The 19,535-nt window shown below is 40.6% G+C and overlaps 1 protein-coding gene across 1 annotated transcript; it reads left to right on the forward strand.

Annotated features, from left to right (window-relative positions):
* Window positions 1-808: 808 nt before the first annotated feature.
* Window positions 809-19,174, forward strand: BHMT (betaine--homocysteine S-methyltransferase). The gene is made up of 8 exons (XM_036310230.1): window positions 809-1,017; window positions 5,883-6,015; window positions 10,197-10,315; window positions 11,248-11,439; window positions 11,837-11,984; window positions 14,696-14,878; window positions 16,380-16,608; window positions 18,414-19,174. The coding sequence occupies exons 1-8, from the start codon at window positions 985-987 to the stop codon at window positions 18,595-18,597; spliced, it is 1,221 nt and encodes a 406-aa protein (XP_036166123.1). The 5' UTR covers window positions 809-984; the 3' UTR covers window positions 18,598-19,174.
* The last annotated feature ends 361 nt before the right edge of the window (window positions 19,175-19,535 follow it).

Here is a 19,535-nt window from a genome sequence, read left to right on the forward strand (position 1 = left end):
TCTAGGCTATTTACTGTCCTGGAGTACATTTTAAAAAGTAAGGTTCTAATTACTTTTAAAATAATGTGTTCTTATTATAAAGACATTTTGGAAAGTACAGTAAAACATAATGAATAAAATAAAAGCAAGCCTTAATTCCACATGAGCAGATAACTACTGTTACCAGTCTATACGTTTTTATACATAGTATTTTCTCTGAATTTTGAAGTCTCTAAAGTACACTTCCACTATCATGGGTAAATGTTAAAAGTCTGCCGTGGCTAAACATTGAAAAGATATTTTTATTAAAAACGCCTGTATTAGAAACTGCAAGGCATGTTTTGGATATAAGGGGAGAAGGAAGTTTTAAACATACCCACTAATTCAGGGTTGTATGGGTACTTTCGGCAAATGCTGTATCTGTGTTCCGTTATGTAACCGCTGGACGTATATCACACATGACACAGGCTGACTTCCAGGGCAAAGCCTCCTCACCCAGTAATCTTGTACCCTGGCCTTGGACAAATATTTGGGCATTAATGGAATTTGTAGGGTCCTTGACAGGTGGCTTACGTAAATAATGGTGCATGATCCCAGGCAAGGGAGAAGTGAATCAGAATCAGGGACCCACGAAGGGCAAAGACGGACTGTGAGCAGGTCATTTGAAGCCTGAGTGGTGACCTCGTTATTATTGTTTATTTTTTCTTATTTTATTTCTCGTTGTTTCCACCCATTTGGGAGAACAATCTCGATCACCTCCTCCCGTCATCTTAGCAAAAGGCAGCTTTCCAAGCAGCAGGCAGGCCTCAATAAAAGGCTGGTGGGCGTGTTCCCCGCCCGAGGCCGGCAGTTGGACCGCGAGGAGGCTGGGGAAACCTTCCCACACTGGAGCAGCGAGTATAAAGAGCCCGGCTGCAGCCTCGGGGCAGCTCCGGGCTTCGCAGGGGGACACACAGGCCTCGTAGGTCCACATCCAAGCCGAGTTTCAGTCCGGACACCACGAAGATGGCACCCATTGGGGGCAAAAAGGCCAAAAAGGTGAGTCTTGGGGAACCCATGGCGCTCTCCGTCCCAGTCAAGAGTCCCGGTGGCGCTCCACCAAATCCGAATCTCCCACCCTCGGGAGTGCAGAGGCGTCCTCGCGCCCGGCTGTGAGAAGGTGTTCCCAGAACGTCTCCTGCAAGACCCAGGGAGCCTCTGAGCCCCTCATTCCTGCCCACGTCCACGACACTGCCTAGATCTCTTGACTCCCCACTCGAGGGCGCCCCCAGAGCTCTGAGACTCCCAACATTTCCTGAGTCCTGCATGCACTCTCCCAGAAGGGCAGCTCCAGACTCACAGGCGGGACTTCTCTCCCCGGGTTCCAATGTGTGTGCCCTCCCGCAGCCGCAGACGCTGCCACCCACGCTGCATGTGCGCCCCTCTGCACCCTGGACCAGCCCCACAGGCTGGCGCGGGCTCGGGCTCTGGCAGTTTCCAGCATGCGCCTCCCCACCGTGGGGTCTCCGGGTACCTCCCTCCTTCAGGGTCATATTTGTAGCTTGGTTGGACAATGGTACGTTTTCTCCTACAGTTTGGTTTCAGCGATGAAGACAAAGTGCACCAGGAGGGCCTCAAAAATGGGCACAGAGGTCGTAAGATACTGTGGAAGGGCTGTTATTAAGATTTTTAAAACAGCATCTCCAGCACCTGATTAATAACAAGCACATATCTTCCCTTGTTGGACCAGTGTTCTGGTTCAGGCTGTCGGCCATCCTCTAGTTTGGTGGAAGATGGATGGAGACTGACCTCAAGACTATGGCTGGGCGTATGGGAAGAAAAGGATACAGGGAGAGGGAATATATTTGATCTTTAGTTGTCAAAGCACTCGGCCAGAGGCTGGAGGGCGGGGAGGGGGAGGGGCAGAGGCCCCCAGGGGATTGTGAATAGGCAGACCCGGCCAGGCCAACTGTACCTGCTTAGCTGTGAGGACCATGAGGTCAGGTCCATCTCTCATCCTCTCATTGCCAGCCATCCCCCCAAATTAAAAAGACCTCCACAAAAGAAAAAGGCTAACTCGCTTAAAATTTTTAAATGCCATGCAGCATTAATAGATGCTGAAGAAGATGTTGAGAGGCAAATGATTAGAGGCTATCACCAGTTCAATTGGGTTGAGAATCTTTGCCAATCCATAAATCTACTAAATGAATAGTTGATATATACTGGAAAGAATGATTCCTACAGAGATTTAAAAAATGTTTTTTTGGTTTGGCTCCATTCTCATAGCCATAGATTCTAACCAACTGCAAACTCAGAAAATGAAACATTTTAAAGGATTATATAAGCAAAAGATAGACATAAAACGGAAAAAAAGTTTCTTTGGTGACCTTATTTCCATGCATATGCCAGTGTTAAAACATAGACAATAATATGCCTATACTTTTGAGTTTAAAATTATAATGTAAGTTACAAAGCTAACATATGTTCATTGTAAACAGCTTGGAAAAGACTTATGAACACCATCTGCTACATTTTAGTGTATATTCTGCTAGCTTGTTGTCTAGGCAAATATGTACTTATATACAAAAATGGTCTGATATTACAGATACTGTTTTGTAAGACTTTTTCACAAAACAATATCGTGAGAATTTTATAAATTTTTAAAATGTATCTTTATTGTTGAAAGTATTACAAATGTTCCCTTTGTTTTATTTCCCATTGACCCCCTCCTCCCTGCACCCACCCCTCCCAGGCCTTCACCACTCTTTTGTCTATATCCATGACTATGCATATAATTTCCCTGGTTAATCTCTCCTCCCCCACCCCTACCTTCCCTCTGAAGTTCCTCAGTCTGTTCTATGCTTCTATGTCTCTGGATCTATTTTGTTCTTCACTTTATTTTGTTCATTAGATTCCACATTCGAGTGAGATCATGTAACACTTATCTTCTCTGATGGGCTTATTTTGCTTAGCATAATACTCTCTAGGTCAGCCGTGGGCAAACTACGGCCCGCGGGCTGGATCCGGCCCGTGTGAAATGAATAAAACTAAAAAAAAAAAAAAAAAAAGACCATATCCTTTTATGTAATGATGTTTACTTTGAATTTATATTAGTTCACACAAACACTCCATCCATGCTTTTGTTCCGGCCCTCCGGTCCAGTTTAAGAACCCATTGTGGCCCTCGAGTCAAAAAGTTTGCCCACCCCTGCTCTAGGTCCATCCATGCTGTTGCAAATGGTAAAAGTCATATATGACAAACCTACAGCCAACATCATACTCAATGGGCAAAAACTAAAAACATTTCCCCTAAGAATAAGAACAAGACAGAGATATCTGCTTTCACCACTCTTATTCAACATAGTACTGGAAGTCCTAGCCACAGCGGTCAGACAAGAAGAAGAAATAAAAGGTATCCAAATTGGAAAGGAGGAAATAAAACTGTCATATTTCACAAATGACATAATATTGTACATAGAAAACCCTAAACACTCCACCAAAAAAACTACTCGGTTTAATAAATGAATTCGGCAATGTAGCAGTGTACAAAATTAACACCCAGAAATTGATGGCATTTTTATACACCAATAATGAACTCTCAGAAGAGAAATGAAAAAAAAATCCCATTTACCATTGCAACAAAAAATTTAAGATACCTAGGAATAAACTTAACCAAGGAGGTAAAAGACCTGTACTTGAAAAACTCCAGAATGTTGAAAAAAGAGATAAAAGAAGATATAAACCATATAGAAGAATGTACCATGTTCATGGATTGGTAGAATCAATGTCATTAAAATGTCCATATCTTGAGAATTTTTTTCATAGCACATTCCACTTTTTAAAAAAAAGCTGTTTAGCTTTGGAACAAAAATGTCTGAAGTTCAGGTAATTAACAAATGCATTAGAATCTAAGACATTGTTTTTCCAGATGTAATTGTTCAACCAATTTATGAACAATATGGTAATGGAAACACCACTAACCACTCCACCAGCAAATATTAAATTCTTAGCTATGCTTTGTATTTAAATGTTTGTGGTACTAGAGTTTGAAAACACACACATGTTCAATGAAAGTTGCTAAGTGACTGAACAGAAATATCATGAATTATTTCAATCAAATGAAAGTTAGTAGCAAGTCATATCTCATTTATTTGATTTTTGTTTGTGTTTTTATATAATTGCACTGACTAACAATGTGTGTGTGTGTGTATTTCATAAAGTTGTGCTAAGATGTGGCATTTAGGTACTCATGACTTATTTGGATTTCAAAATTACATGTGATCAATTCTGTATTGTTGTAGTGGTTTTGTTATCTCATGGATTTTTATGCTTGAAAATTTTTCTAGCTGGAAGGGATATTAGGGAACATATAGCATGACCCTTCTATTTTATTGCTTTAAAGTGAAAATGTTAGCTGTGTCTTCTCTCTGAGCACTAGCTGACCAGATGGCACTGGAAAGGGCAGTGGAGGGAAAGAGGATTAAAATGAGGGAGGCTCCAAGAAGGTGGATGCAAAATCTTATGAATGGCTACACCAAATTTATGTAACCCTTGTTATTACATCAGCATTTGTTTTACCCACTGTTATTGGTAATAAATGGAACACAATAGGTAGGTACATTCCAAGTTATTCCTTTCATAGTCTTTTCAGGCTGTCTCTCCTATTTAAAATAGAATCTAGATACCACCTATGAATAAGAATCAGGAGGCCCTATACTCCCCACCTGGCAGACTTTGTGTAAATTTTTAGATTCTGGGCCTTAATGCTTCATTTATAAAGTCTGGGAAAATGACCAAATTGACTGCAGGTATTTTTTATTGTTAAAGTCTATGATTCCTTTAAATTAAAAAGAAATGGTTACACTAGAAAATTACTTTCTAATTTACAAAGCCCTTTAAAAATATTCAGGTCAGCCCAGCTGGTGTAGCTCAGTGGTTGAGTGTTGACCTATGAACCAAGAGGGCACAGTTCAATTTCGGTCAGAGCACATGCCCAGGTTGTGGGCTCAATCCTCAATAGAAGGTGTTCAGGAGGCAGCCGATAGATGATTCTATCTCATCATTGATGTTTCTATCACTTTCTCCTTCTCCCTTTTCTGAAATCAATAAAAATATATTTAAAAAAATAAAGAAAAATATTCAGTTCAAAATATATCTATTAAACAATAATGTCTGGGTAATTATTGCACAGTACTGTAAATGATTGGAATAGTATGGAGATTGGGCTGGAAATCAGTTTACAAATACTTTTACTTGTCTTTCTCCTGTCCTTATCATGTCACACTTGTAGAGTTCAACACGCACACTCATAACCTCTTGGACAGCACAACATAGCTGCTGTTGCAGAAACTGAGTATTAACACCAAAGATAGAAGACTTTAAGGGATTTGACCACCTTTGAGGTTGTATCCTTTCCTTCTGTCTTTATCAAGCGTCTTCTGACTTTTCAGTCTTCAAAATGCCTTACTAGTATTATATGCCACTTCAACTTTGTCAGTTTTAATCATCTCCTTAGTTTATCTATAGAAGAAGAAAGACTAGCCTTCATCATTTTAAGAATGTGTGCTTAAGTTTTCATTTGAGGATTTAGAACAAAACCTGTTCATTTACTCCTTCTTCAGGTATTTCTTCAAACATAACATCTTCCCACATTCTTCAAAACTCTTTAATGTGTCCTGAAAGACCACCCCCTCCCCGACACATACATACACAAATTTTCATTATATGAGCATGTTGGCTGTTTGCCTTATAGATAGTACCATGAATTTATAAACTATACATTGTACTTTCTTAGAATTCTATAGAAATAACATTTCTCAAGAATATGATAGCAAAAGTTAAAGATAAATTGTCTATAAGTTAAAGATAGAAAATTGTCTAAAAAACTCAAGTAGCTCCTTTCTCCCCCCTCATCTGTAATTTCAGGGCATCCTCGAACGTTTAAACTCTGGAGAGGTTGTGATTGGAGATGGAGGGTTTGTCTTTTCACTGGAGAAGAGGGGCTATGTGAAGGCAGGCCCCTGGACCCCGGAAGCTGCTGTGGAGCACCCAGAAGCAGGTTGGTGCCTTGCTCTATTTCAGGGGTGGGAACGTCCAGCCCACGGGCCATATAAGGCCTGCAAAATCATTTGGTCTGGCCCTTCCAAGGCATTAGGGGTGAGTTAATTAAGTGTTTGACCAAATATAGCAGGCTAACTTTTAAGTTGATAATTTTGTATGCTGTAAATATCCAAATGGCCCTTGTCAGAAAAAAGGTTCCCACCCTTGCTCTATTCGAACTTTTCATAAAAGAGCACTATATTGACTCAAGTCTAGGTGCATACCATCAAACAGATACATTCATGCCACATTTTCCAAATATTTATTAATGCCTGCTGGGCACTGTGCTACATATGTAAGTATGGATCCACGTGTTGGATAAGCAAAACAGACCTCTTTGTTATTGTCACCTGTGTTTACCACTTGGTCCTGACCCTCACTGTAGGTAAGTCTAGTACCTGGCTCTCTGCCTTCCTCTGCCCCTCTCTCCCTCACCTCTCTAGGTGACTTCAGTGCAGCACTCTTTCCGCTAGTGCCTTGGTCTCCTCCTCATCTCCAACTGAACTCTTCCTCCACCCACCCCCTCAGCAGTCCACTCCTAGACCTTGCCATCATCAATAGCTGTCTGTCCATCTCTGAAATCTCAATTACTAGCACTCACTCTTTGACCACCACCTCCTATCTTTTCTGCTCACTCTAACACTGCCACTCCCCAATCTCCTCAAAACCCTCAGTCCTTCTTCCCTCCCACTTTAGTGCTTCTTACCCATTCTCCTGCATGTGTCCACCTTCTCTCCTTAACCACTTTAAGTTAAATGGTACATGGTACAATATCAGTCATGGCCTTGCAGATAGGCCCTCCTCCACTGTATAGATGCCAGCTAGTTAACTGCATTTTATACTAGCCCACCCTATTTAAATTTGACTATCTCTCTATCCTGCACCTGTACCCATACACCTATTCTCACTTACTTTTTTGACCACAATTCTTTTATGGCTAGGAGGGAGGTGGGATGGAACCTGAGGGAGTTTATATGTACATAGGTAATATCTCCCAGTTATATATGCATAGAGCATAGTTAGATATTACCCTTGTAAATTTACTTGAGGAATGCAAGTCTTTGGGATTCCACAGCAAACTCTAAAAGGTCAAATAAAATTTTGCAGTATTTCTTCAGTGGGATAATAAATTTGCAGCAAGATCATTTGGGGGCAAAATGTGACCTAAACTAATGTGAGGATATTTATAACAGTATTCCCTTTAGTGTGGTTACTCATATATTTTGGTGTAAAATAAGTATTAATGTGTTTGATGGGGGGGGGGAGCTAATGAGAGTGTTAGATAATATATAGCATATATACTGTAATCGCTTTCCAAAATTCCCCAAAATTCTGAATTCCAAGGTGTATTTAGTCCCAGAATGCCTTGGATAAGGGATTATAGACCTATAGCATAACTTTCCCTTCCTTGCCGTTTCCAGCACTAAAAAGTGAAGCCCAGGTACCAGTCCTACAAAAATATTTCCGGTGTAGTCCAATTTTCTGGGAAGTTTTTCAGGGTCTACCTCAATTCTAGCTTTCACCCAGCTTAATTTAGAAAAGCACCTGCAAGTACACACATTCATTTACATAAAATAGCATGAAAACTGACCACCGCTCTCTTTCAGAGCATGAATTCTTTAAACACCTTTAATTTCCCCAAAACGCTAAATACATCTGATGTCCTGTGAGGCGCATAGAAGACTACCTAGCAAATAGTGATGATGATTTGCCTTTATGGTTAAAAAGAATACAATTTAACTAAAGTGACTACAGAATTCATGTCTTTCTGTATTTTCTCAATTAACAGATAAATGTATCACAAGAAAGGTCTTTTCTAATTATTTAGACATTAAAAATGGACATTTGTCCTCAAGAAACCCCAGTCCTGTAGGGCACACAGACTCATGGAGTTTTGAAACTCCCTTTGCCTTGTAGAGATGAAGAAATTACTGCCTTGATGGGGTAGGTAAAGAGCTTGCCCAACATCACACAGTTCACTGTAGCTGTGTCAGGAAGATTCCAGTTCACTGACCTCTTGTGCCTATGCTCTTTCCCCCTACACACAGTGCCACATTAAAAAATGGTGAGGATGTAAGAATTTGTAAGGATACCCACTCAGCAACTTAGTCAAGAGACTGGGTAACATTTAGCTTCTATGATGCTAAGGTAAAACTAATGTAACAAAGAGTTTAAAACCATAGCATGAATATAATTAATTAGTACAGGTTGTGTCCTTGTCCTAGAGACCAGTCACACCCTATTATTTGTTAGAGAAGGAAGACGCAGGAGTCTTATGATGATAGAAAACAGAAAATAGAAAACAGAAATTGAAAGGATACCCCAAAATTACCAGACTAATTCTCCTATTGAAGTTCATGTCAGAAGTTGTAGTTCTTGTACCCAGTGGAATCAGCATTGAATTCAGCAAGGAATTGGGGTTTGCTGGGTCTGGAGGGGCTTGGGGCATCTTGATTCATAAAAATTGACCCCCAGTGAGTCTCTGTGTGGGTACGTTTTGAAAAGCACTTCAATTTTAAGAAGCATGGTGGGACAATCAAATCAACTAAGAATAAGGAGCTGGGTCACTGCCCTCTGGAAAAATCTGATAAAAGTGTGTGGGCCCTCTGCACTGTGAATGCACAGCTACACAAACAATTTGCATACCATTCCAGGATTTTTTTGCAGAGCCTCTGGAATACACCCAAGGACAACCTGGGTGGGCTTCCTGTTTATAAGCCGTGTGGCTCTAGTGTATAGGCACCTGGTCTACAGGCTCTGCACCCCTGCTCCAGCCGCAACAGCTCATCTGATTCATACATGGGGACTTGGTTCTGTTGCTAATTAAAATAAGTACAAACCCCTTAATTTAGGCATCCTTTTAAATTCCCACTGAGAACTAAAGTTTCCATGATTTAAAAACAAAGATTTGGCTTCAAGCTTAGAAACCCATTTTCTGAAATTCAAAAGCTTTTTTTGCCTCACTTATTTGTTCATTTTTTTTAAAAAAAAAAAAAAACCACTGAGCTTCCTATGTTCTCTGGTCTAGTAGGCACCTGGAATGCAAAGATGCCAGACTCATCTCCGGTCTTAGTCCCTGAGGGCTAAGAACTCCAGTGTCCTACTAACTTCCTGGCTCCCAGGATAGTCGCTTCCAGACCTTCGGATTTTATAGGCCTCTGGAATTTCAAAATAAATGTCAGGGGCTGGTACTGGATTGCTGATTTCTTACTTTGCCCAGTTAAGTCCCCTGACAATGCAAATACCAGCTAAGTCTACCATTTTATAAAATGAGCATCTTCCCCACTCTCTAGGAATGGTGGTTCTCAACAAGGCTAAAAATAAGAATTAGTTGGGAAACATTTAAAAAAAAAAAAAATCTGTGCCTGGTCCCAAACCAATTAAATCAGAGTATCTGTGGGATTACCCTCATATTCATAACTTTTTAAAAGTTTACAGGGTATCTAGTGGGCTACCAGGGGTTAGGATCACTATTTTAGAGCAAAGGATATATAATTCCTTAACTTGAATACACTTTGTTACATGGAAACAATTTCTATCATGTTTCCTCTAACCTGGGAAAGCTTTGCTTTTTGGCATTCATTATGGACATGTTTGAACCTTGCTCCAGTTCTTATCCCACTCATTTTTCAGAAACGCTGAGCTAACCACATCACTCCATTGCTTACAAACTGTGGGCAACACTTGTGGTCTGGAGCCTAGACTCCTTGGGATGATGTGCTATGCCATTCATACCGTCTGCCAGTCTACCTTTCCAACTGCATCTACCGCCACTTCTCCAACACATCCTCAACTCCAGCGGCTCAGAATACCTGCTGTTCCCCCAAAGGCCATGCTTGTTTCCATATCCTTGTCTTTGCTCAGGCTGTACCTTCTGTAGAGAATGCCCTTCCGTACCTCCTCACCTGGCAAAAATGCTGAAATGATTCCCCCTCTCTGGGACCTCCCTCTTTTCTTCTCCCCACTCCATGGTAGAAATCTCTTCTTCCTGGCAAGAGACCCCAGATCCACCTCTCAATTATCCCACGGGAGGCATGAATGCCAAGCAACCAGGAATTTTAGGGGATGTTTTCATATTTATCCTAGAACTTGGGTTAATAAACTGATAGCAATTAGTGCCTTTCTTATTGAATCTCCCAGTTCGCCAGCTTCACCGAGAATTCCTCAGAGCTGGATCCAATGTCATGCAGACCTTCACCTTTTATGCGAGTGAAGACAAGCTGGAGAACAGGGGGAACTATGTGGCAGAGAAAATATCCGTGAGTAAACCATACACGGCATTCTCAAAAGAGTGCAGAAGACACACGTCATCAGCAAAGTTCTGACAGAGAAAAACGTTGAGCCTCTGCAGAGTTTTGTCTTATTTTAAATAATACAATAATGAGATATGTGTGAATAATACTTGGGTTTGATCTGGAGTCTCCCAAAGTGGCAGAAAGATATTTAATGATTAATGATTCTTTCAGGCTCCTACGTGGGTATCCTTATAAATTCTTCCATTGTCGGTTTTTTTTAATGTGGTATAGTAGGGGAAAAGTCATAGGTACAAGAGGTCAGTGAACCTGGAATCTTCCTGACTCAGCTACAGTGAACTGTGTGATGCTGGGTAAGGCCTCTACCTACCCTATCAAGGGGGCAATTTCTTCATCTCTACAATGAAAAGACATTTTCAAAATTCCATGGGTCTCTGTGACCTACAGCACTGGGGTTTCTTGAGGATGTGTTCATTTTTAATGTCTAAGTAATTAGAAAAGACCTTACTTGTGTTACATTTATCTGTTAATTGAAAACATAAAAAAAAGACATGAATTCTGTAGTCACTTTAATTGAATTTTATTTTTATTTGTCTTAAAGACAAATGATCATCATTATCACCACTATTCTTCTAAGTGCAACTTTGGCACTGGAAGATACCAGATCTTTTTATGTAAAGACTTTTACCCTCATAGATTTTTGGTATAATGTGATGTCCTAGATACCACCATTAGATTTATTTTGTTTTCAACACTATTTTTGATGTTACTGTCATTGCAAATTGCTCAGCTTGGTAATGCATTGAACCATTCCATCACTGTCATTCTCTGGAATCAAATCACTATTATAGCATACAACTGAGATGGGGACATCTGAATAATAATTTTGTTTCAGTTTCACATAAAAATGTAGATGTATCATATACTCACCATTTTAGGGGCAGAAAGTCAATGAAGCAGCTTGTGACATCGCCCGGCAAGTGGCTGATGAGGGAGACGCTTTGGTGGCAGGAGGCGTGAGTCAGACACCTTCGTACCTCAGCTGCAAGAGTGAAACCGAAGTTAAAAAAGTATTTCAGCAGCAGTTAGAGGTCTTCATGAAGAAGAATGTGGACTTCTTGATTGCAGAGGTAAACAAAGACATGATCAAAGATGAGACAAGGGCACTTAGTCTATTTTCTCTGCCTTCTGCTTTCATGAGGACCATGTGAGATTAGGTGCTAGTCATGACTAGTAATAGTAATATTTAGTTTTGAAATCTTTTTCCAATTTAGGGCTTTTACTAAATTTTATTCAGTTAATCTAATGTAGTGTTTTTCAAACCTTTTCCCTGCAATTCACAGTGAGAAATCACCATTCTATTCTGTTTTTAAAAATGCTAATAGTTCTCAATTTCAAATTCTCAATATTCAAAACATTTCAAACTCAGAGTTTGAAAATCACTCATCTAATTTAATTATTGAGCAATAGAATGCATTTTCAAATTGTTCTGGAGAAACAAGATGAAAAGTACTTGTTGTGTTTCAGTATTTTGAACACGTTGAAGAGGCCGTGTGGGCGGTTGAAGCCTTGAAAGCCTCTGGAAAGCCAGTGGCAGCGACCATGTGCATCGGCCCCGAGGGAGACCTGCACGGCGTGACCCCCGGCGAGTGTGCAGTGCGCCTGGTCAAAGCAGGTGGGGATGGATTGTGATCAGTTTGCAATTAGTGAGACTTTTAAAATAACATACAAATGCAGGGCCATCTATGGATCACTATATACTAATGTATTAACAGGAAAAACCATTAATTTACTTTTTTTAGGACTATTGATATACTGTTGAGTCTTAAAGAGAAAAATGTAAAAAAATAAAAAATAAAAAAAGATACACACACACACACACACACACACACACACACACACCAGTCTTTTGAAAGAAGGAGCAAGTAGGCCTATGCTGAAGGTTTAACAACTAGGAACGGGAAAGAATTTAGGCAACTCAAAAGGAGCATTCAGAAAATTTGTTTATTTTAAACTTATCTCCAGTTGAGGTCTTTAAACATTAATAACTGTTAGAGCAGCTGCCCTCTTTGCCAGTTTTTCCACTCTTGTAAATTATGCTTTGCTTTTTTTTTTGTAACTGACATAATAAATTTTAAAAATCCTTTGATATGAAATATTGACCACCTCATTTATCTTACATAATTTTCATTCCTAATATCAGATTTCATTTCAATTCGGGAAAATGCCGATTGTTTTAAAATCTGCCTCATTTTAAACCCAAGGAATAGCTCAGTGTCAGTGGAAGAGCCAACTCACTCTGCAAAAAGACTTTGGCTATTTCTTTAATTTCTGATTTTTATCCAGCTCCTGATATTTCATGGAAGTCACTTCATACTTGTCATTGACAATAACAATTATTTAGGAATAAAGTTTTATAATACTAATTTTTGATAGGTATAAAAATGGGGGGGGGGATTAACTTATTTCAGAAAGATCAGAGGAGGCCTTAATCATCACCCTTGTTAACTAGCAAGGATTCCTGGCTTGAGTCTCATCATTCTGTTCAGAGTAGGTGGTCACAGTGTTTGAAATCACTGTACCTTATTTATATCCTTTGTAGCACTTCCCACTTATCTCATTTGTTTATCGCTTTAATGTCTGACTCTCTCACTAGACTGCAAAATTTAAGAGGGCAGACACTCTCTTGTCTCAGCATTGTCTCTCTGCCTATCATAGTGCCTATTACACAATAGGTCCTGAATAAATATCTGTCTAATAAATCTATCTGATATCCACCTAATAAGTCTATCTTCCAATGTTAGTTCAAATTCTACCTCCATGTACCCTAAAATAATCATCCCTACCCCATGTATCACTCCATCTTCTTGGGAACTATAACATTTCTATTTATACCCCTCATTTGGAATATCCTTAGTCAACATTTTCTAATCTATGGGGTGTTATAGGGTCATGTAGTCAAATACATTTAGAAAATGCTGTGTTAAACCAAGTTAAGCAGGTCTCTTTACTACAGAACTTCTCAGAGCCTTTTGTATGTTCAGGCATATTGGCAATGTCCAAGAAGGGGATATAGTGAACAGCTACTATCTAACTTAATGGATCACAGAACTTATTTTCATGGAGCAAGCCTGAAAGCCCTGTGCTAAGTTATAAAATTCTTGGTGTCAGGGACTATGTCCTATGTTTATATTTCTCTAGAATCCCTTACAAGGACCCTTTTACCTAATAGACATCCAATAAATAGCCAACATATGATTAATTAATTAGCATAATAAAGTCAGGCAAGGAAAGAAAAATTCTGGCAGCACATCATCCAAAAGGAAAAAAAAAAAAAAAGAGGAAGAGAGGTAGTCAAGATCCAAGTGAAGATATTAAGTAAGCTTTTGAATATACAAATCTAGAACCTGATGGAAAGGTCAGGTTAGAGAGAGAAATTTAGGGGAGTTCTAGATATAGATGGTATTGAAGGCTCTGGTGCTGAAAAGAAGGTGTAGGTGAAGAGCAGAAGATGGGATCCTGGGTCACTCAGGGTTGAACAGTCCAGCCTTGGAGAGGAGTGGGCACGTAACACCCCCAAAAAGCAGCCAGGGCAATAGGAGCAACACTTAGGGAGTGTGGGAAGTTCTCAGAAGGGGAGAACTATTATTGAACATTATGTTAAGAGAAGGGGAGTGTTGATGAAAGAGGCGGGGATCCAATAGACCGAATGCCGCTGAGAGGTAGAGTAAATGAGAACAGAGAAGTGATTACTGGATTTGGTAAGATTGAGGTCACAGGTGCCCCTTCAAAAGCTGATTCAAAGGAATGGCCATGAGGGCGGCCGATAGAATAAGAATAAAGAGCAAACTGCAGACCCAGGCCAGTGAGGACCCCTGAGGTACCTGCCACTGAACACTGGATACCACAGCTTGTGGCATCAGCTCTGCTGCTCCTGGACTCTGGATTAGTGATATCACTACATTGGCCTGATGAAAGGGAACATTGATTTATTCCTCAGATAGTGGTATGGTAACCACGGGTGCAATCTAGCAGCTGGGAGTGCTAAAAAAAATTATTGTGCTTGCAATATTAATGTCAAAAATTGAAAATTTGACTACTAAAATTTGAAGTTAAGAAAAACTCTAATAATGATTAAAAAAAAAAAAAAAGATGGACAGCCAAGTGTGCATAAATGACACTTCAATTATACCAGACTCTTCAAAGCACTTTTCACAGAAAGTGCTTGCTGCCTGTTAGCAATCATTCTTGCACAAAGGTAAGATAGATTTGCAGAGAGCAGGGATCAAATGCTATACTTCCAAATTCACCTGATTAAGAGAGGAGAGTTGGGCCTCCTGGTATTCTGGTGAATCCCTAAAGCTAAAATGTTCTTCCCACTTGCAGGAGCTTCCATCGTTGGTGTGAACTGCCATTTTGACCCCACAATTAGTTTGCAAACAGTGAAGCTCATGAAAGAAGGCCTGCAGGCTGCCGGGTTGAAAGCCCACCTGATGAGTCAGCCCTTGGCCTACCACACTCCTGACTGTGGCAAACAGGGATTTATTGATCTTCCAGAATTCCCCTTTGGTAAGACAGACATTCTATACACTGTCTCTGATGTCTTTATGTTTAACACATTCCAAATAAATCTATAGCTCATAGAGCTGTATCATAGTAAAGAAATGTATGCCTATCTCCTCAACTCTAGCTCCCAGCTTTTCTTCCTGCAGCCACAAATCCCTTGATATTAGATAGTCATAAAAGGAAAAGAAGGTATCAGCAAACAAAGATGATAGGTGGGATCAGCAAAGATTTTCATTCTGGTTCCAGCTCTGTTGCTAAGTTGTGTAACCTTAGCAAAATTCCTTAGTGCCTCTAGATCAGTGGTTCTCAACCTGCGGGTTGCGACCCCTTTGGGGGTCGAACGACACTTTCACAGGGGTCGCCTAAGACCATCGGAAAACACATATATAATTACATATTGTTTTGTGATTAATCACTATGCTTTAATTATGTTCAATTTGTAACAATGAAATGGGGGGTCACCACAACATGAGGAACTGGAAGGTTGAGAACCACTGCTCTAGATCTTAATTTTCTCATCAGAAAAATAAGACAGTTAGAACCAGGTAACCTCCAAGATCCTTTCCTCCTATTTTGAATGTTGCTCAGATACTCCTACTCCAGGGTTTGGGGATGCAGGAAAGATATCACTGGGTTACTCTATGAAAAATTTGAATGAAGAGACCAAGCAGTGAATTGAGGGCACTCTTGTAGTCTAGGCAGAAGGATAAATTAGTGTGTTTTGGGAGTGGGGGTGAGTCTACCTTGAAAATCAACCCCAGAGATATCAGCATGGCCTGAGCATGGCCAACCTCCTGTTCCATTCTAAGGTCTTTATACCATATTCTGTATCCTATAGGGACCCTCAGAGAAGTAAGATATTATAAAATAATCACTCTAGGACAACCATGGAAGAAGAATGGCAAGACATTTGTGTTACTTATTGCTGTATAACCAATTACTGTAAAACTTTGTATCTACAATCTCATAGTTCCTGTGCATTATGAATTCAGGAACAGCTTAGTTGGGTGGTTTTTGCTCAGAGTCTTTTAAGAGGTTGGGGTCCAGACATTGGCCAGAGCTATAGTCATCTAAAGGCCTGATGGGACCTGGGGGATCTACTTCTAAGCACTCTAGTTGACTCTTAGGAGCCTGTGTCAGTTTCTTGCTGTCTTTACCGGAGGCCTGAGTTCCTCAGCGCCTGGGTCTTTCCACGGCGATGTTTGTGTGTTCTCACAACATGGCATCTGGCTTTCCCTAGGGTAAGGGTTCCAAGAGCACAAGGCAGAGACTATGCAAGGATGAGAATATCAAAGGACAGGGTTCATCTTGAAAGCTGACTACCACAACATTTAAAACTGGATATATATAGAGAGAGACACAAAGTAGCTAACAGTTTTGAAAAGTTAAGAATTAAATATTAACCACTTGTTTAACTCATTTATTGAAGATTACATACTTATTATCGTTGTTCATTTAAACTATTTTTTAAGAAAGAATTTGGTCATAATGTCATTTATTGCAGGACTGGAGCCCAGAGTCGCAACCAGGTGGGACATTCAAAAATACGCCAGAGAGGCCTACAACCTGGGGGTCAGGTTCATCGGCGGGTGCTGTGGATTCGAGCCCTACCACATCAGGGCGATTGCAGAGGAGCTGGCCCCAGAAAGGGGCTTTTTGCCACCAGCTTCAGAAAAACATGGCAGCTGGGGAAGTGGTTTGGACATGCACACCAAACCCTGGATTAGAGCCAGGTAAGAACCTTTAAACTATATCTGCCAAACCAAACTCATGTAGATTAATTATGAATATGTCCAAGTGAGGTCATCATAAAGAGTATAACTAATTTGATGTGTGATGATAAAGAGTCAGTTATTCTCCGTAAATTATCTCACAGAGATGTCTATAAAACATCTTGATGGAGCAATTTCTAGAGAAGGCTTTAGGAATATAGAATGTGAGTAATGTCAGTTGCAGTGAAGTATGATTTCATGCTCTAGGAAAGCACCATCCATGTGGTGGGCCCTAACATGGATTCTTTAAGACTTAAGTATAACAAATACTTATTAAGTGCCTGCTCTATGCCAAGCACAATTCTCAGAGCTTGGAGTAGAGTGATGAATAAGGTAGAAAAAGTATTTGCCCTCAAAGCTTACAGTCCAGAAGATGAATAATAAGATGAGAAGATGAATAATAAACAGATTTTATGTCAGGCAGTGTGCAGAGCACTAGGAGTAGAGAAATGAACAGCTGTGGTAGAAAGAAAAGGGAAGGGAAGGGAAGGGAAGGGAAGGGAAGGGAAGGGAAGGGAAGGGAAGGGAACGGAAGGGAACGGAAGGGAACGGAAGGGAACGGAAGGGAAGGGAAGGGAGAATGAAAGACTGTGGAATGGATAAGAAAACCAATGTATTATACTGTGGTAACCGCTTTAATAATAGAAGCATGGAAAAAAATAACAATGAAGAGAAGTACTATGTTTGCCTTAAAAGAAAGATATTTTAGCAGAAGGGATGAGCTAGAGAAGGGGGTGGAGGGTGAGCACCCCAAGCAGAGGGAGCAGGTCTGCTCTGTTCAGCTGACATTAATTGAGCACAGCTATGCACTAATGGCCCTTGGGGGCAAAAGGCAGAGAAGGGCTAATGAAGGATATTTAAGAGAGCTGCTGCCCAAGCTAAATTTTGAAGGGTTAGGGCAGTGGTCGGCAAACTCATTAGTCAACAGAGCCAAATATCAACAGTACAACGATTGAAATTTCTTTTGAGAGCCAAATTTTTTAAACTTAAACTATATAGGTAGGTACACTGTTATTAACTTAATTAGGGTACTCCTAAGGCTTAGGAAGAGCCACACTCAAGGGGCCAAAGAACCGCATGTGGCTCACGAGCCGCAGTTTGCCGACCACTGGGTTAGGGAAACAGCCTACAGAAATGCACTCAGGTGGAAAAAGAATGGCATATTGAAAAACTATAAGTTTGAGAGTATCAGAGACAGAATTTGGTAGGAGATACAAGGCAGGAAGAGGGGGCAGCCTTTTACTCATGCTCATAAGCTAAGTATGACCTCATCCCAATGGCAGTGAGGAGCCTGGAGGGTGGCAAGTGGTCCAGGACAAGATTTGCAAGTTAGCAAGTTTTAATAGCCTTAAAACGGAAACCTGTGAGGAAGCCTTTGCTAGAATACCAGACGTGATGAGGCCTGAGCTAGAGGAGACAATGGAGAAAGAAGAAGGAGGCAGGTCCACGGAGTGAGAGTGTAGAAGCGATGCCGGTGTGAGAAGAGCAGCAAATGGGGGCTCAGCTGGTCATGAGGAAATGATTGGGGAGGTAGGGTAGGTCGGAGAGAAAATGTCCCTATTTTGATTCTTAGCTTTTGATCCCTGTGCATATGTTAAAAGAGGAAATTCAAAATAATTTTAGACATATAGATTCTGAGGGGAGAAAAGTCTGAGTGCAAATTAATGCGTGTGTTTTAATGGATATAGAGTCTCAAGAGTGCAAAGAGGGTGCCGTGGAGGTATTCTACTTCAGGGAGGACTCTAATATGTGTTTTGTTCACCCAGGGCCAGGAAGGAATACTGGGAGAACCTTCGGATAGCCTCAGGCAGGCCGTACAACCCTTCCATGTCAAAGCCGGATGCCTGGGGAGTAACCAAAGGAACCTCCATGCTGATGCAGCAGAAAGAAGCCACGACTGAGCAGCAGCTGAGAGAGCTCTTTGAAAAACAGAAATACAAATCTGCGTAGTCGCCTCAGTGGAACCCAATTTTGTGAATTCTTCTATGTTTGGGCCACAGTTCTTAGAAATAAGGAAAAGATGGTTAAAGTACAATGCTCCTATTAACGCCAGCCTATACATAAAATTGGTATGAGCTGAACAAAATAGAATTACAGACAGCACTTGACAATTTTAAAAGTATGTTTTAGAAGTTTCCTTAGAAGCAAAATAAGTACGAACGAAGCAAATCTTAAGCAAGTTTACTAAGAACCCACTGTGTAGAAGGCATTAAGGAAATCGCTGTGGCCAAGGAAGAGTAATTCTGACATTAATCCCCACTTCAAGAAGCTTGCAGGCTAGTGAGCAGGATTAGACATGAACTGTCATAAATGGCTCCGTGACCAGATTGGGACAGATAAAGTGATATAGGGAAGTGACTTCCAAGCTCCTGCGAACATGACCCTTAGCAAGAAATACAATTTCATATAATGACCCAGTAAGGCACATACCATACAACCACTGAAATAAAATGTGTGGTCTATTCTGGTATTTTGTGTCCTATTTCTTTCCATCTTATTTTATTAATAAAACATGCTGGTCAAGATCCTTCAAATTGATTTCATGATCCATTTACAGGTTTTGGCCCATAGTTTGAAAACCACTGCTATGGGACGCTTCAGCTATGGGGACTTTGCTATTTAAGTTTATTCTTAGATCACTGGTCAATAAGTATCCAAAGCCCAGAGTCCTGCTCTCAGAGTTCCAGAGTTGTTTTCTTTTTGCTGATCCATCTGTACCGCTAAGAAACGTGCCAGCCAATAGGGAGGGGGTGAGAAGGGATTGGTGTCTAGGCCCTCTCCATTCTACCCTAAACTGAATCCACCTAGATGCCTCCAATAGTCAAGCCTGAAGAGCAACAAGCATGTGTTACTTTGGTAGTTTAAAAAAAGGATAATTTAGAGAAAAA

This window comes from Myotis myotis, unplaced genomic scaffold (assembly GCF_014108235.1).
Source record: "Myotis myotis isolate mMyoMyo1 unplaced genomic scaffold, mMyoMyo1.p scaffold_m19_p_5, whole genome shotgun sequence".
In the NCBI taxonomy this organism is placed as follows: Eukaryota; Metazoa; Chordata; class Mammalia; order Chiroptera; family Vespertilionidae; genus Myotis; species Myotis myotis.

What these genes read in the sequence shown, in the direction of transcription:
- BHMT (XM_036310230.1), top strand. Translation starts at nt 985, where the DNA reads ATGGCACCCATTGGGGGCAAAAAGGCCAAAAAG. An exon ending in GGGGCAAAAAGGCCAAAAAG is followed by an intron (nt 1,018 to 5,882) that starts GTGAGTCTTGGG and finishes CTGTAATTTCAG; the next exon opens with GGCATCCTCGAACGTTTAAA. An exon ending in TGTGGAGCACCCAGAAGCAG is followed by an intron (nt 6,016 to 10,196) that starts GTTGGTGCCTTG and finishes TGAATCTCCCAG; the next exon opens with TTCGCCAGCTTCACCGAGAA.